Source organism: Choloepus didactylus, chromosome 1, assembly GCF_015220235.1.
Source record: "Choloepus didactylus isolate mChoDid1 chromosome 1, mChoDid1.pri, whole genome shotgun sequence".
Classification (NCBI taxonomy): domain Eukaryota; kingdom Metazoa; phylum Chordata; class Mammalia; order Pilosa; family Megalonychidae; genus Choloepus; species Choloepus didactylus.
Genome location: NC_051307.1, coordinates 199,672,086 through 199,689,414, shown reverse-complemented (window position 1 = coordinate 199,689,414; position 17,329 = coordinate 199,672,086). Strand labels below are relative to the sequence as shown.

Genomic DNA, 17,329 nt, shown 5'->3' with positions numbered 1-17,329 from the left:
AGATAAATTTATTAAGGATTTCAAGACAGCAGCTGCAGAGCACTAAACCCCAAGCATGGAGCCCTCCCAAACATGAGGTCCTGTGTAACCCTGTGTAGAATATCAGGTCGATAATCAACATACATTGTTTTGAACATCTTCCATGTGGCTGACTTTGGGGATCCAGAAATTAAAATGGCATATCTTGTTCCCCAGAGTTTCTCATATTCAAGCAGAGGAATAGAAGTCTCTGGGGTCATTGTTTTCAGGCTACCACAGAGGTACAGAGGAGGGGTACCTAAATACCTGGGCTTGGGGGTATAGTAGGTGAGTGTTGTCTTGAAGAATAAACAGCCAAATGAATCTACAGCTGTGGCTTGGAATATGAGTCATCTAGGAGAAGTATGAGCCTAGAGTGTTCCCACAGGAACAGAGCCTCAGAGCATCTTGGTGGATGCAAGCCTCTTCATTTGGATTGAAGCAGTTTAGTTGGGGCTTCCTTAGAAGCAACTCTGAGCCAAGGATTTGAGTACAAGTACTTATGTGGGAGATGAACACTGGTGGGGAGGTGGGAAAGTGAGGCAGGTGGGAAGGCTCATCATTCAGCAGGTTACTTCTGTGGGCAGCAGAAATTAATCTCACTGGGAAGCTCTGGGAAACAGCGTGGGACATGCACCTCAGTGTTCCCTACTTGAGTGTGGGTGACTGTGCCAGGGGTGACAAATTTTTTATGAAGGGCCAGATAGTAAATAGTTTAGACCTTGCAGCCATGTACAGTCTCAGTGGCATATTTTTCTTTGTTTTATGTTTTTGTTTATATAACCCTTAGACATGGAAAAACTGTTCTTAGCTTATAAACCATAGAAAAACAGGCCTGGGCTGCATTTGCTCTGTGGGCTACAGTTCTCCAACTCCTAATCTATACAACTACTGCTGGTTGAAGGCTGCTTGCAGTTAGCATTAATTCCCAGCACTTGTGGCCTGCCTCACTCAGGCTGAGCAGTCTCCAGCAGCCACAGAACCCTCTCAAAGCAAAGAGGTACAAGTGCTGGCAGTTGGAAGTTGGGCCAGCATGCCCCGCGTGGATAAGGGTGGGGCTCAGCAGAGAAAGCAGCGTGGTATGTGGCCAGTGGGAGAGTATCAGTCAGGGCAGGGTGGGAGAGGTGGGTTCTCATGTTAACGGACCCTGAAAGCCAGCAGAGAAACTTGAATTTCACTTCCATGTCTGATGGGGAAACAAGGAAGTGATTTTGGGGGTAGAAATGGAATCAGCTACACTCGTGTGATATTCCAGGTGAGAACTAATGGTTGCGTAGTCTAAGTGAAAGCTAAGTCTGAGTGGAGGTGGAGAGTCACAGTTGACTCCAGATGTGTTTTGAATAAAGCCCTCAGAGGACCAGATGAGGGATGTAAGAGAAAGGCTTTTGGCTGGACGGGTGGAGCTGTGGTGGGAGAGCCGGGGAGGTTTTGGAGCCTGTGGATCATTTCCTCAGTCAGGATACAGTCTGGTCCTAGATATGAGTTTTGTGGAAACATAGGAATGGTGGTGGAAGTTCCAGGCAACTTCTTTCTTAAAATGTCCTTAGTCTTTTTTTCTGACCTTGGAAAGGTGAGCATTTTTACCTTTGAAAATTGCCTAAAACTTTCCTTGCAAGCTTTCCTTTTGGTGAGGAATTTGGTAGTCATGGACAGTGATTATTATTCCTTTGCATTTTGCATTTTTTGTGGAATTTTTTCCAAGGTTTTTCTTTTGCCTATATTAAAAGGAACATATGGTTTTAAATTTTCCAGACAAAACCAAAATGTAGTTTGAAGCAGTTTAGTGTGCTGTTAAGAGCACAGACTCTGGGTCCACACTGCTTGTTTTTGTTTCCTGGTTCCCTCACATTCTAGAGGGGATGTAACTTTTGCATGCTTCATTGAGTTGTGGTGAGGCTTAGAGGAGTAAATAGGTGGAAGGCACTTGAATCAGTGTCTGGCACGTAGTAGGTACCCAGTGAGACAGAAATTGGAAGTTCACTGTCAGTGATATGACCCACATCAGAGTGTGTGCAGGCTCTTTGGCAGTTCATAGGAGGAGGGGCCCCAACCAAGACCTTGGGTATTGGGGAAAGGGGAAAGACTTCCTGGGACAAGTGAAACTACAGCTGTGGCCTGGAATATGAGTCATCTAGGAGAAGTATGAGCCTAGAGTGTTCCCACAGGAGCAGAGCCTCAGAAACAAAAGGGGTGTATGGCTTCAGGGTAGTGTAGACAGGAAGTTAGAGAATGATGGAGATCCATTTGAAGCATTTTAAGACCTGTGGACTTTATCCTTAGAAAGTGGACATCCTGGAGTGTGCTACCCTTCAGTCCCTCCTTGCTGGAATGGTCAGACTCCTGGAATTCACAGGTTTCTAATATTTAAAATCTGGAGAAACAGAGGCTGCCTTTAGCCAGTATACTTTGAGCAGCTATTCTGTAAAACATAAATGTAGAGAAATAAAATGTACCTCTGCCTTCATCCTATAATAGATCTAAAGCTCCAGTGAGCTTAGCCCTGGACCCCATGACTCCTCTCTGAACACAGTGGCTGAGAGGCAGGCCCTTGTATTGGGGGTGGGGGGAGGAGCTTTTCCCAATACAGCCTTAGCTAAGCCCAGAGATGGCCCTTGACACCTACCTTCAAATAGCTGAACATCTCTCAGTGGCATTTTGAAAAGCAGAATGCTGAGAAAAAGTGACGTTAGAATAAAAGAAAACAGTGCCTTGAGTAGGTAGGTAGGTGTCTTTCATTCTCTTGTAACCCTAGTTTAACCTTCCATCTGTAAACTGTCCTCTCTAGATGTAACAACTCCTCTGGGTTCACCTCACCCTAACCCACTCTAGTGCACCAAAGGGATGGAGAACAAAACAGTCTAAAACAAGAACACTCAAAGTCAGGCCTCCTGGAAGACCTAGTGTGATGCTCTCTTCTACTCTTGATCAAGAATTGTTTTTCAGAGATAAATATTTTTTCAGTACTTAACCTCTTACTTGTCTCTGATGCCTGCATTGGGTCCAGATGGGAAGTAGAGACTGTGTACCTTATATTCACATTGAGGGCTCTTTAGTTGTTTGCATGGTACTTTCTGGGTAGTAATACTAAGCAAGTATGAATTGATTAAAATTATTTTAAATGTGTGAGTCTTTTAGGTAGGTGGTAAGCTGTCTGCTCCTTAAGGGTTAGCAACATTTCCATGGAGCCTTTTGAGGAGTAAATAGTCAGTCTGTCAATAACCTGTTGTGGAGATAAATACTATTTCAATATTTCTGTAGGCTCATGTGGCCTGTGTCTGTTTTTGGTAAATTAGGAGCAGCCACCTGGGTTTCATAAAAGAAAGTTGATTTAGGATAGTTGCTTTAAGTTTTCCTTACATGAAGCAGTGAAAATTGACAGTGAAAAAGAATTTTCTTTAGTCTGAACATCAGACACATCTCTGGGCTGGAGGATGTTCATTCTGAGTTTGAGTGAGCCCATTCTCAGCCTCATTCATGGTTTTCATGAATATCCCCCAAGATACCACAGAACACGAAAGGAGATATGTTTGTAGACAGATCTTTCTCGGTAATAATTCATTGGTCTGTTGAAAGAGAAATAGAATTATAACTGAATCAGGATACCTGACGGATGTCTGTCTGTTTTTTTTTTACTGAAGAGCCAACTCTGTGATTTTGGAGAAATCACATACTTTCTCTGTAGTTTGGTTTCTCTTCTAGACTCTGTGATTTGTCTTTCTTGGCATCTTCAGATCTATTCTGTTTGGGGTACGTTGCTCTTCTTGGATCCGTAATTTTATGTCTTTCATTAAGAGATGGGAAATTCTCATTGATTATTTCCTCTATTATTGCTTCTGCCCCTTTTCCCTTCTCTTCTCCTTCTGGGACACCAATGACACGTAAATTCTTGCTTTTCGTTTTGTCTTTATATTCCCGGAGATATTGCTTGTATTTTTCCATTCTTTTCTCTATCTGTTCTTTTGTGTGTAGGCTCTCAGGTGCCTTGTTCTCCGGTTCCTGAGTGTTTTCTTCTGCCTCTTCAGATCTGCTGTTGTGTGTTTCCATTGTGTCTTTCATCTCTTGTGCTGTGCCTTTCATTTCCATGGATTCTGCCAGTTGGTGTTTTGAACTTTCAGTTTCTACCTTATGTACATCCTGTGTTTTCATTATACAGTTCAGCTCTTTTCACTGTATCTTCCCTAAATTTTTTGAATTGACTTATTATTAGTTGTTTCAATTCCTGCATCACAGTTGAAGTGCAAGTTTGTTCCCCTGACCAGGCCATAACCTCATTTTTCTTGGTGTAGGCTGTAGTTTTCTGTTGTCTAGGCATGGTTTCCTTGGTTACCCCAATCAGGCCTCCCCAGACCAGAATGGGCTCAGGTCCCAGAAGGAAGAAATATTCAGTATCTGGTTTCCCTGAGGGTATGTCTTAGAAAATTGGTACAACCTCTGATGCCTCCGGTCACTGTGCTTTTCTGCCCAGCAGGTGGCGCCTGTAGCCTATAATTCTTGACTGGTGTAAGGAGGTGTGGCTCTTTTTCCCCAAGTTCTGAATGAAAGGCAGGTAGTAGAGCTGGGCCCCGCCCCTTTCCTCTTAGAGAAGATAGACCCCCTAGGGGGAGGTCATTAGCATTTCAGTGGTCTCTCTCTGCCTGTGCTATGCCCTTGTCTGGGTCACAAAACTGGGAATTGAAAATGGCTGAGGCTTTCTCCACTGAGCCGAAAAAGGAACAGAGAGTCCCCTTCAGAGCTAGTCCGAGGCAACCCTCTGGCTCTCCAAGGTCAGTTGTCACCCAGAGCCTCTGTCTGCTTGTTGGGGATTCGTACCTTGTAGTGAGCAGTTCACACTCACTAATTAAAACCCCAGTTGGAGCTCAGCTGAGCTATATTCACTTGCTGGGAGAAAGCTTCTCTCTGGCACCATGAGGCTTTGTAGCTCGGGCTGTGGGGGAGGGGTCTCCCGATTTGGATCCGCAGTTTTTACTTACAGATTTTATGCTGTGATCTCGGGCATTCCTTCCAGTTCAGGTTGGTGTATGATGAGTGGATGGTCACATGTGTCCCCCTGTAGTTATTCTGGATTATTTACTAGTTGTTGCTGGTTTTTTTTTAGTTGTTCCAGGGGGACTACTTAGCTTCCACTCCTCTCTATGCCGCCATCTTAGATCCTCTATCTCCTTGCCATCTTTCATCTTTTGCAAATCACAAGTACCACAATTATCTACCTTTCCTTATGTTTCAAGGCTAGGATATTAGTAGGATGCAGTTGTACCTTTCTTTAAGATAAATTACAACTTTTATTTCCAGATACCAGATCTTACTGTTAAGCTACAGTGATTAAGACAGTGTAATTTGGATACAAAGAAAGATAAGTAAAACAAGATAGAGTCCGTAAGCACACCTATGTGTATATGGTCAATTAATGTTTGATAAAGGCAGAACTTCAGTAAAAAAAGAATAGTCTTTTCAATAAATTGTGTTGGGTTGTTTAGAGATCCATGGGTAAAAAAGTGAACCTTGACCCCTACACACACCTTATACAAAAATTAATTTGAAATGGATCATAGACCTAAATGTATGTATAAAACAAACAATAAGGTTCCCAGAAGAAAACAGAAGAATATTTTCACGACCTTGGGGTAGGCAACGATTTCTTTAACAAGGCACAAAAAGCCAACCATGAAAGGGAAAATTGATAAATAGGTGTATTAGTTAGGGTTCTCTAGGGAAACAATCAACAAGAGAAATCTATAAATATAAGATTTTATAAGAGTGTCTCACACAACCATGGGGATGCACAAGTCCAAATTCTATAGGGCAGGCAGCAAACTGGCAACTCCAATGAAGGTGTTCGATGAACTCCTCAGGTAACGCTCCACTGGGTAGCCAAAGAAGTGAAGGTCCTCTCTCTCTTAAAAGTCTTCAACTGATTGGATTAAATCCAGCTGATTGAGTTCTCTCATACCCTTCATTGGAAGACATAACCGTTATTGATGTAATCAGTCACAGGTGCAGTCAGTTGACTGATGATTTAATAAACTAGCCTTCTGGTTTATTAACCAGCCACAAATATCCTTGCAGTAACGGTTACGCCAGTGCTTGCTTGACCAGACACCTGGATACCATCACAATAGGACTTCATTAAAATATAAACCTCTGTTCATCAAATACATCATTAAGAGGGTGAAAGTGCAAGCTACAGAGTGGGAGAAGACATTTACAGTACATATAACTGACAAAGGACTCATCTAGAATATATAAAGAACTTTATAAATCAATAAGAAAAAGACAGTTAACCCAATTTAAAAACAGGCAAAAGACTTGGAGAGGTACTTCACAAAAGAGTATATATACAGGTGACCTGTAAGCATAAAAAAGGATTTTCAACATCATTTGTTACACTAAAACCACAATGAGAACACCACAAGATACCACTACCCCCTCCCCTAAGTACTTAAAATACCACTACCCCTTCCCTAAATGGTTAAAATGAACTGGATTGACAATATCAGGTGTTGGCAAGGATTTGGAACCACTGGACCTCTCATCACATCATCATAAATTGGTACAAGCATTTTCAAAAACTGGTATCCATTAAAGCTAAACGTATGTGTGACTATAACCCTGAAACTTTATCCTAAGAATACAGCCAACAGAAGTAGTGCTTAGGTCCATAGGAAAAAACATATATTAAAATGGTCATACTAGCTTTATCCTTTTTCTCTTTTTTTCTTCCAGTTTAAAGAACATTTATTGTATATTTCAGCTGCTAGGCACTGTGGGAAATACAAATGAAAGTAAGAACCTTTTTAGCCTTACTCTTAATGGTTTAAACTGAGAGCGGCCACATGTTTCTTTGGTAAAGAAATAAATACACATGATAAACACACTGTGGTACAGTCATGCAATGGAATAGTACATATCTGTGAAAAAGACTGATCTGCTACATGCACCAATGTGGATGAAGCTAGCAGATATAATTTGAGTGAAAGCAGCCAGTCACAAAAGTGTACATAAATGAATGGATGTTTTCATTTTTTATGGAAAAAAACAGGCAAAGGTAATCTGTGGTGGTGGAGATTCAAATGGTGTTTACCTTTGGTTGGGTGGTGGGAAAAGGAACATTCTGGAAATATTCTATAGCTTGGTCTAGGTAGTGGTTACACAGGTGTATGTATACAAATATAAAAATCCGTTGCACTGTGTAAAGATTTGTGCATTGTACTATTTGAAAGGTATATCTCTTTTTTTTTTAAGTAAAAAAAAAGAAGTGAGACCTGAAACAAAATATGCATTTTTATGGTTTTTTTTCCCCAGTTTTTTTTTTTTTTTTTTTTTTTTTTTGTTGTTGTCTTATATCTAATTTGACAACAAGGTTTTTTGTTTTGTTTTAAGCATGTTGCCTTTATTAAGCTTCTGAAAATATTCAACCAGTCTGTTTTATGAATTGGGCTTCCCAGTAAGCTTTCTTACAAAGCCAAAATAAGTTTAAAAAATTCTAATCTAGATGATGTCTAAGGTTCCTTTTAGCTCTGAAATTTTATGGTTCTAATATTCTGTACATTTTTCTCAGTCTTCCAAGAAGGAAGAATTTAGTTGCAACTGCAGTGGTTCCTGTGTCACTGTTATCTCAGAGCAGACTCTGCCTCCCATAGTGTCCTAAGTCTTCTCTCCTTTTTCTTTATCCCAGCTACCCACTGCTGAAACTCCCCTTGCCAGGAACAGGACCTGTGGAATTCACCACTCCTGTGAAGGATTACTCGCCCCCGCCTGTGAACTCCGACCACAAACGAGGAGAGGCTAATGAGCAGCCTGAGTGGGTAGGTGCTCAGCATGGTGGGCATGGGGCTTGGGGGGAGATTGACCAAGGCTTGAGGTTCTGTGAGTGAGATTGAGGGGGGTTAGTTTCTGATTGATGGATTCATGTATTTAAACAGTCTTGCAATGGCACCAAAAATATTTGGTTATACATTATTTATATATTTTATTTCTTTATTGAAAGAAAACTTGAAATGATGCAAAACTGTGACTGTCCTAGAAAAACTGGGCTCTGTGGTTGCCAGAGCTGGGTCTGGGTTGCTCACCCAGCATGCACAGATGCTGGGCAGTGTCCTGGCAAATAGATGGGCTATCTCCTCCTTGCCCCTGGTTGGGCGTAAGAACCACTGAGCATCCCTAGGAAATGTTTTTCATCAGAGTACTGATAGGGTCTTGCATTTGCCATGTGCACTGAAGTTTTTCACATTTGTTAGGTCTTATTTTATCCTCACAGCCCAGTCAGGTATAAAGTACAGAGTTTTGATCCCTTTTGCAGAGAAGGTAGCTGGGGCCCAGGGGGTTAAATGCCTCATTTGTATAGTTTACATGGGCTCAACACTGGGACTAGAACTCCAGGTCTCCTTACTCTAAGCCCACTGCTTCTTCTGGACCATATTGTTCTCATTTGACTGTCTCTGGGCTGAGCGAGAGAAAAAACAGCCTTTCCAGTTGAGGGTTCTGGGCATGGGACCTAACTCACCATAACTCTAGACTCATTATTTGGAAATCATAGAATCTTAATGAGCTGCTCTCTATGCTTTTTACCTGCTGGGTAATGGACACAGTGATCTTCCTCACATCTGTTGTGTTTTAGCCCCAAGGCTGTTGTTGAGGAGAAGAATAAAAACTCAGGGAACAGAGCTCTTCCCCTCACACCTGCTCTCTGACAATGATTGCACATTCTTTTCCCTCTTCCTTTTGGGTTAATGGAGCAGCCTACCAACTTGTTATACACTTGGCTCTGCTGTTGCTGAAATAGAAGCCTATCTGGTAAGATAGGTATGTGTTATGGCAACACATGGTGTGATGAAAATGGCACTTTACCTCTGTGTTCTTCCTCCTAAAACCCATAATCTCACTCTAATCATGAGAAAAACATCAGCTGCATTCCAGTAAAGGGGCATCTTACAAAACACCTGACCAGTACTCCTCCAGACTCTCAGGGTCATCAAAACCAAGAATAACTTATTTAAAAGACAGTGAGTCTGAAGTCATGCATTTTTCTTGGAGCATGGTAGGTGATCGCCCTCTGTCCTTTCCTAGCTAGGCTGCTTGGTGAAAGCCCTGGGGAGCCAGGGAGCAGTGAAAGTCCCCAAAGGTTTGCCTGGCCCTCACCCAAGGCACCTCCACTTTTCCATTGCATGGAGCATGCAAAATGCTCGGCACATACAATTCTTGATGGCACAGTTGCCTGTAGCCTGCTTCCCCACTCTGAGGTCCAGCCAAATTGGTATTCACTCTCTCCCTGGTCAGTGGGGGATGGTGGTGTGAGTGCTTTTGCCAGCACTGGGGGAAGCGTGAGGCCAGCACCGATGGCTTGAAAGCCGATTATGGACTTAATCTTTTATTGCAGAAGACAGTTGAGTCTGAAGTCCTATTGTCCCTACTGGCTTGTTGATCTCATGTCCCTAAAATGCAAGTCATGTCCTTGGCCAAGCCTTTGTAGGAGTGATGGCCCCCCAGAGCCTCAGTGTCAGAGCCGAGAGGTGAGGTGTCTGGATTGAGTTCACTGCAAGGGCCTTGGCTTAACTGCCAAGGGAGTGGTTTGAGTTCCTTAACGGTGTGGACCTGCCTGTTCAGGAAGAAGAAGGTCTGAATGGAGAGAGGCTGGTGGTGATAGCAAGTGAAGAATTCTTAGCTTACTGTTCCCTTTTCTGGGAATCCTGCTCTGATTCCCCTTTTGTGCCCCATTAGCTTCCTTTCGTAGTATAGCTATGTTGAATTGGGCTTACTAAAAGCCTTTTATCCCACTAAACTGAACTCCATTAGAGCAGGAAGCTGTCTGTTTAAAGAGTTCAATCAATATTTGTTTAACAATACTTTTAAGAAGTTAGGAAAGGTAGGAAAGATAGGGAGTGATAGGGTGTCTTCAGAGAAGTGTTTTTTGGGCTGGGGAGAAGGTCTTTATTAGATTGAGTAAAGCAAAGTTAGATTGAGTAACGCATGTGTGAGAGAGAGGGAGGGAGAGAGAGAATGCTGAAGCACAGGGGTGGGGCAGGGGCACTGGTCAGTGACTGGAAAAGAGGGAAGGACGAGAGAATGGCTTCCCCGTCCCACGCATCAGGCATGCCCCTTTCCCCTTTCTTTCCCTACCCAGTTTTTGAGTGATGTCTCTTGGCTTTCGTATTATGAATTATCTATTGTTGTGTAACAGATTACCCTAAAACTTAGTGGCTTAAAAACTAAGTTACATATATTATATGTAACACATATATTATCTCAGTGTCTGTGGGCCAGGGATCTGGGTGTGCTTTAGCTGGGTTCTCGGGCTCAAGGTTTCTCAAGCCTGACTAGGGTTGGACCTACTTGCTCCCACGCTCGCTCATGTGCCTGTTGGCAGCCTCCTTGCAGGCGGTTGAACTGAGGCGTTGACCAAAGGTCCCCTCAATGCCTTGCCACATGGACCTCTTCAGAGTAGACCACAACATAGCAGCTGACTTCATCAGAGTGATGTCTCCGAGAAGGAGAGAGGTCAGTCTTTTGTAGCCTACTCTCATCCCCCTTGCTTTCTTCTGTGTGCTTGAAGCCAGTCACTAGGTCCAGCCCACTTTCATGGGGCAGGAACACCGGGAGGCAAGGACTCTTGCACCCCTCTTGGAAGGCTGCCCAACACCACATCCGTCTAGTTAGGGTCCTTCCTCTGTGCCCTGTGGCATCTGGAGTCCCTTGGTGCTTATGCTTCCTCCATCACCCACTTAGGGTCACCATACATCGTGTGTTTCCATGTCTGTTTCTCACTTAAATATCATGTCGGGATTCTGATAGGGCCCAGCATACTGAGTGGTGGGCCCTGCCCACACCTCTGCTACCAGTTTAGTGCTGCCTGCCTTCCAGCTCCCCCATTTGCGTCTCATGTGTCAGAGGATCTCGCTGTTACGGGAGCACTGAGGTGCTAGAGAATTCTTACCCTTTAGGAGCAGCCCTCAACCTGTGACTGCAGGAGTTGGTATGTAAATACCTCAGCTTTCTAATCCCTCAAATGGAATTACTCAGCTAAATACTGTCACCCACAGAAATTACTTGCTCAGTAATATATCCTTTGTTGACTGCCTTCCTTCCCTGCTCTTGTCCCCACTCCCCTCCCTGTGTTTCCTGTACTTCCCAAATAAACCACTTAGCTCAGGGTGTGCTTCTGGGGGAGCCCAAACTAAGACAGTGAATGATGAGGGTTAGGTAAATGCCTGTTGAATAACCCACTGAAAGAGAATTTTGATGCCTTGAAGAGGGAGGTTGAGGGCACGTATGTTGGAGGATGATTTGATACAGTCACATTAATAACTGGACCAAGATCGTGAAAGAGTTGGGAAGATGTGGAACAGCTGCTTGGAGAATTCAGTGAGATGTTGCTGGGGATGAATACTAAAAGCAGCAAATCTCCGTGTGGAGCTGTCTCTGGACAACTCTTTCCCCCTCTCGCGCCTGTGCGGCATTTGTCAGTGAGCTGCTGTTCAGTTAGAGCTGATGGCAGACGGTTCCATCCAGGTGCCTCTGTACTTCCTGACAGCTTCTGGTGGGCTGGCTTTGGAGCAGTAGACAAAGTGGATGAGGCCTCCTGTCTCCAGAGCCTCTGCTGAGACTGTATCATACCCATAAACTTCACAGGGGCTTAAATGGCTGCTTTAGGTCGTTCCCTTGTGCCCAGGAGCTCAGGAGATGTTAACTTGCTGTGCTTGTTCGGCATTTTGAACCGGCCCATGCAGTAATGAGTGCAGAATCATCTGTGGCAGACTGGCCTTCCCTTCATACATGCACATGCCCTTTTGAGCTCCTGATCCTGGCACAGGCAGCAAGATCATCTCAGGTAGCGTGGCTCCTTACAGCCTGCACTTCACAGCGCATCACTGCTATGGGCAGTCTTTCTCTGTCTTGAGTTGAATGATAGTGTAACTCTTAGGTTATCTTTCCAGAGTATTGCCTTTGTCAGGTCACCCTTCTGACTCAGAGTTACTTGGGAACTTTTCCCTGGTTTAAAGGAACTGGTTAAAATCCAGACAGTTCAGTCAGGCTTTCTCATGGCACACCTCTCGTTTAGCTGTAATTCCCATTACTACCTGACAGGAATCCATGTGCTGCCTGGGTTATCTGTCCTCCCGCTGCACCCTGCTCTGCAGATGCCTTCCCTGCCTTCCCATCAAGCCAAATCCTTCCCTATCTTCATGGCCCCACTCAGCTGCTCCCCTGGCCATAAACCCTGCCACGAGTAACCACTGCCTCTCATGCTGGGGGCATGTGACGTGTCCATCACTGGAAGTTGTTCTTTACCTGTTACCCATATGAACACTTTTGCCCTTTAAGTGCCTGATGTAAGCTCTTCCAGGATAGATATAAAGTTCTAGTGAGAAAAGTGTGTGGTGTTCAATGAGGAGACCTGGGTTTGAGTCTTTGTGCCACCATTGCAATCATGAAACCTTAGGCAACCCCCACACCTGAGCCTCAGTGGAAAGGGATATTAGCCCCTCTCTTTGCTTCTCATAGGACTTTTGTGGGGATCAGATGAAATGTTCCACAGCTATTTAATACTAATACTTCTATTAAACTTATCGCTGCATTCAATATTTTTATACATATCTGAGTGTGGTGTATGAGTGTGTACAGTGTGCATCTTCTTGACTCTGCAGGGTGAATGACATCCGTCTCTCACAATGAGAAAAGTTGAAATCTAGAGAATTCTAAAGCATTCCCAAGGCCATTCATTTGGAGAGCTGGGATTTAAATTTGGGTCTTTTGGTCTTCAAAAACCACTGCCATGCAAGTGGCAAAACCAGGATCAGTAAGCAGGTTACACTCTTTTGGGAGCTCATCATCTGTTGCTGAGGTTGGCAGACTTTTTCTGTAAAGGCCTAGATGGTAAATAGTTTAGGCTCTGTGGGTCAGAACATCTCTGTTGCAACTACTCAAGTTGTAGCCTGAAAGCAGCCATAGATGTTACATAAAGGAAAGTGTATAGCTGTGTTCCAGGAAAATTGTATTTAAGAATACAGATGCTGAGCCTAATTTGGCCTGTGGGCCATAGTGTACCAGCCCTTGATCTGCTGGGAAAAGTGTAGGAAAGTGGTTCATAAATTGGTAAAGTGTCTTGCTGAAGTCGTTGATTTTAAAGGCCTGTCCCTTTGGCCCTAGCATACTTTGCCCATAGCAGATGCTCAGTAAATCCTTACTGCGTCAGGACCCGTGTTCTCCCCCACTGTGCCAAGCTGACCTCTCTGTCCCCTCCTCCATTTCTTTTGCAGTATGTGGGCGCCCCAGTGGCTTACATCCAGCAGATATTTGTGAAGTCCTCAGTTTCTCCCTGGCACAAGAACCTCCTGGCAGTAGATGTGTTCCGCTCACCTCTGTCCCGGGCATTCCAGCTGGTGGAAGAGATCCGGAACCATGTGTTGAGAGACAGGTACCTCGGCTTCTGTGTGCTGAAGGGAAAGTCGCAGTCCTCAGTAGCCCTCATTGAGCCAGCTGCTCTGCATCAGTAGAACAAGCGAGAAGGATGGCGGGTGAGCCATGTTGCGTTTCTCAGTATCCTGTGGGTCTGCTGGAGCTGCTTTCCCCCTGTACCTGTGCAGATGGCACAGACAGAATCTGATTTTGTCCTCAGAGTCTTAGAGTAGGTATCCCCTGGGAGTCTGTGACCAGCTGACTTGTGACTCAGATGGATTCTTGCCTATGAGTAAAGGAATGTGAGTGTAATGGTGGTAGTTCTGCTGAAGAGAAGCACGCTCTACTTGAGGATGTACCTGTGAAGCCCCAACCTGAGTCTTACTTCCCAGCCCTTTGGTGGTTCTTTGGAGTATGCTGGCTTTGCAGGCTGCATCGCTACCAGGTTTTATTTAGCTCATGGCTTTGACAGTCATTTGGTGAACTATGCAAGCCCCCTAATTTCTACCCTATGCCTTTGTGCCCACTGAATTGGCCAAGGTGTTTGATTCGATGGGGCTGTATGTGGTCCCATAACACACATACTTGCCTCTCCTCAGAATTATTAACAGGTTTTTGGTCTCCAGAGGCACTTTGAAGGTCAGGCAGCCAATGGTTTGGTTGTTGACTACCTAAAAGAACTTTTCCCTGCTGCCCTAATCTTCAGGCTCTTTGGAGATGTGAGGGAGCTGAATATGGGGCATCTAGGAACTTGGTGACAAAGAGTACCCTGTCAGTACAGTGGGCCTCATCCTGTCTCCTGCACAGCTCTGGGACCAGGAGCCTGGAGGAGGTGTGCCTACAGGTGACTGACCTGCTGCCAGGCCTCAGGAAGTTCCGGAACCTGCTCCCCGAACATGGCTGCCTCTTGCTGTCCCCTGGGAACTTTTGGCAGAATGACTGGGAACGCTTTCACGCTGATCCTGACATCATCAGGACCATCCACCAGCATGAGCCCAAAACCCTGCAGACCTCAGCCACACTCAAGGGTATAACCTCAGAGCAGGTTCCCCTGTTGGTCACTGTCTCCTGCTTTAATGGGTGCTCAGGCAGATCAGAAGCTACCCCTTATTTCTATGGGTAGGGGTTGGGAAGGGCTCAGGATCCTTGGTGGCTCTGCAGTGGCTGCTGTTTCTCGTCAGTATCTGCTGGTCTTTTTTGCTGTATTTCTGTCTGCAGACTTGCTGTTTGGTGTTCCTGGGAAGTACAGTGGAGTGAGCCTCTACACCAGGAAGAGGATGGTCTCATACACCATTACCTTGGTCTTCCAGCACTATCATGCTAAGTAAGACTGTCATCGGCCTATGGAGTGACTTGGGGCCTTGAGTAGCCCCTGTTCTGGTTATAGTTTCAGAATGTCCCCTGGGAACTTGAAGTGTTTTGGGGCCTCCTGTTTAAATGCTTACATCCTTTAGACTGAAGAATGCTGTCTGTTCAGATTTAAGTGGAGATGACTTAAGACGGCTAGTGAATTCAGCATCCTGTGCCTCCACTGCCTTGTCTTGAGCCTAAGGTGGATGTCCGAGCTCGTGACTGCTGAGCCCCTTGTGGCCTTAGGGTCCTTCCCACAGAGCACTGCAGACAGCTCCCCAGGGATTGCCAAGGGCACGTGAACTGCCTCTGACGGGCTCTCCTGGGCCTTTGGCAGTCAGAGTGCTGTAAGAGGTCAGCTAAGGGGTGCTGAGAATGGAGGAGGAGGAGCTCCTAGCAAAGACAACTTTGTCCACTTTGTGATTCTTCCAGTACCCCTGAAGACCACAAAGAAGTGCCCTGCAACACAGGGGAGGAGGGGGCCCTGATGGACCCTCCTTCCAGGCATTGTCTGTGTCCTCTGGACCAAGGGGGACAATCTGTCTACCCACTCTCACTCTGTGACCAGGTTCTTGGGCAGCCTGCGTGCCCGCCTGATGCTCCTGCACCCCAGTCCCAACTGCAGCCTTCGGGCAGAGAGCCTGGTCCACGTGCACTTCAAAGAGGAGATTGGCATTGCTGAACTCATCCCCCTCGTGACCACCTACATCATCCTGTTTGCCTACATCTATTTCTCCACACGTATGTCCATGGCGGGGAAGCAGGGGGCTTTCTTCAAGCTAAACAGGCATTTCCAGATCATTCACTTCCCTGCCTCGGGAGGTGGCTTGGGACAGACCTGTAGAACACACCCGCAGGGGCCTCAGGCTTGGGGGGGGTACATGGCTCCTCTAGCTTCTCAGGAAAAGCCACTTCCTGAGTTGAGGTGCACCATGTCCATGAGACTAGGAAGTGTATGTACCTCCCCTCTCTTGGTTAAAGCAGGAACCTTCCCTTCCTTGCTTCTCAGGGCGAACTGCTGCCCCAGAGCTCAGTTAGGAAGGGCCTGTGTGCATGGCTAGGGGAGGTGCTGCCCTGATGTGCCCTCTCTGCCCCCCAGGCAAGATCGACATGGTCAAGTCCAAGTGGGGGCTGGCCCTGGCCGCTGTGGTCACGGTGCTCAGTTCGCTGCTCATGTCCGTGGGGCTCTGCACCCTCTTTGGCCTGACGCCCACACTTAATGGCGGGTAAGTCCCCAACAGGCTCCATTGGGTCACAGGGTGGGCCTCAGGCCAGAGGGCCTTGCACGTCTGTGCACCTGGTCTGCCCTGGACTGAACACTCACCGTCACTCCATGTCTTCACATTATTATTTTTGACGTTTCAGAGGTATATTTTTTTCCTCTTATGTTCCCTGGCTTGTATTCATACATATGTGTGTATATGTACATACATGTGACTGTGTGTATATATGGGTTATGTATTTATACATGTGTGTATAAAAGTGTGTGGATATAGGTACATATATGGGTATGTATTTGCATATATGTATATGTAAGTATATTATATGGACGTGTGTGTGTGTAGGTGTTTATAAATTATACACGTACATAAGCACACTGCTTCTTGATGGCTTAAGCCACAGATGCATGTGAGATAGAGAGGGGTATGTTTCTTCTCTTTTCTCCTATTAAAACATTTAAATGCCTAATAAGGTAGATCATTTTAGAGGAAGCTTTTTAAAAGATACAAACTTTATCATTAGGCCTTTCATTGATGTTTAATTTCCCCTTGCTGTTTCTCTCTGAATCTTAGTCTGGAAGCCCTTCCCTGGGTTCCTGCTCAGGGTTTGGTTCCCTCAAGTCTGGGGAAAGTGTGTTAGTGGTCACTAACTGATTGGCTTGTCTGCCACCTTGGCTTGCCAGGTTGGTTGCAAGAAAAGCAATTTTGTGTTTTGTTTCTGATATTCTCCTTGTTCATAGAACACCTGCTTTCTTTCCTAAACGTGATGATGTTAAACACCCCACCCGTACCTTCCTGGCATACCCTCCTTAGAGCCCTCACTGTCATCATCTCCAGAGCAGGGATCATGGTGTGGTGTAACTCAACTAGCATTCCTTTCATGTAGACTTCTCTGAATCCATCACTATTTGTATAAGACTGTGGCCTCGCATGGCCAGTAGAGTTTTAAGAACAATTGCTTTTCCCCAAACACAGCTTCTCAACAAAGGTGAGTAAGGGTTTAGCTGGTTTCATTCCCTTCCATTCAGACATGATGGCTTGGTCTGGGATTGATGGTGTGGAGTCTTGACAATGGCCATTTCTTTTGGCCGGAAGGCTCCAGTGACGGAAGGGCTGGGGGAGCTGTTGTCTGGTGGCTGGGTGGCCTGGCCCCTTTCCCATTGTGCTGGCTGGATGGAGACAGGGACAGTTGAGGGTCTCTCATTGAGGTGTCACAGCTGCCTGAGGGCCTGGAGCTGGGTGGGTGGAGGCCCTGCGGGGTGAGGGTGAGAAAGGTGGGGTTTCTGGCCTGTGCTTGTGGGAGGCACTCAGCTGCCTCCACTGCCGGCTGGAAACCCGACAGCCTCCCATGG

At 45.5% G+C, this 17,329-nt stretch overlaps 1 protein-coding gene across 2 annotated transcripts in view; it reads left to right on the top strand.

The window, feature by feature from the left end:
• The window catches only part of LOC119544366 (SREBF chaperone), a 93,677-nt gene that overhangs the window by 67,033 nt on the left and 9,315 nt on the right, over positions 1-17,329 (top strand). For both annotated transcript variants that reach the window (XM_037849806.1, XM_037849814.1), the window contains exons 3-8: positions 7,691-7,820; positions 13,269-13,426; positions 14,215-14,435; positions 14,626-14,731; positions 15,326-15,498; positions 15,857-15,983. In XM_037849806.1, coding sequence (XP_037705734.1) covers positions 7,691-7,820; positions 13,269-13,426; positions 14,215-14,435; positions 14,626-14,731; positions 15,326-15,498; positions 15,857-15,983 — 915 coding nt within the window. The remainder of the gene's footprint in view (positions 1-7,690; positions 7,821-13,268; positions 13,427-14,214; positions 14,436-14,625; positions 14,732-15,325; positions 15,499-15,856; positions 15,984-17,329) is intronic.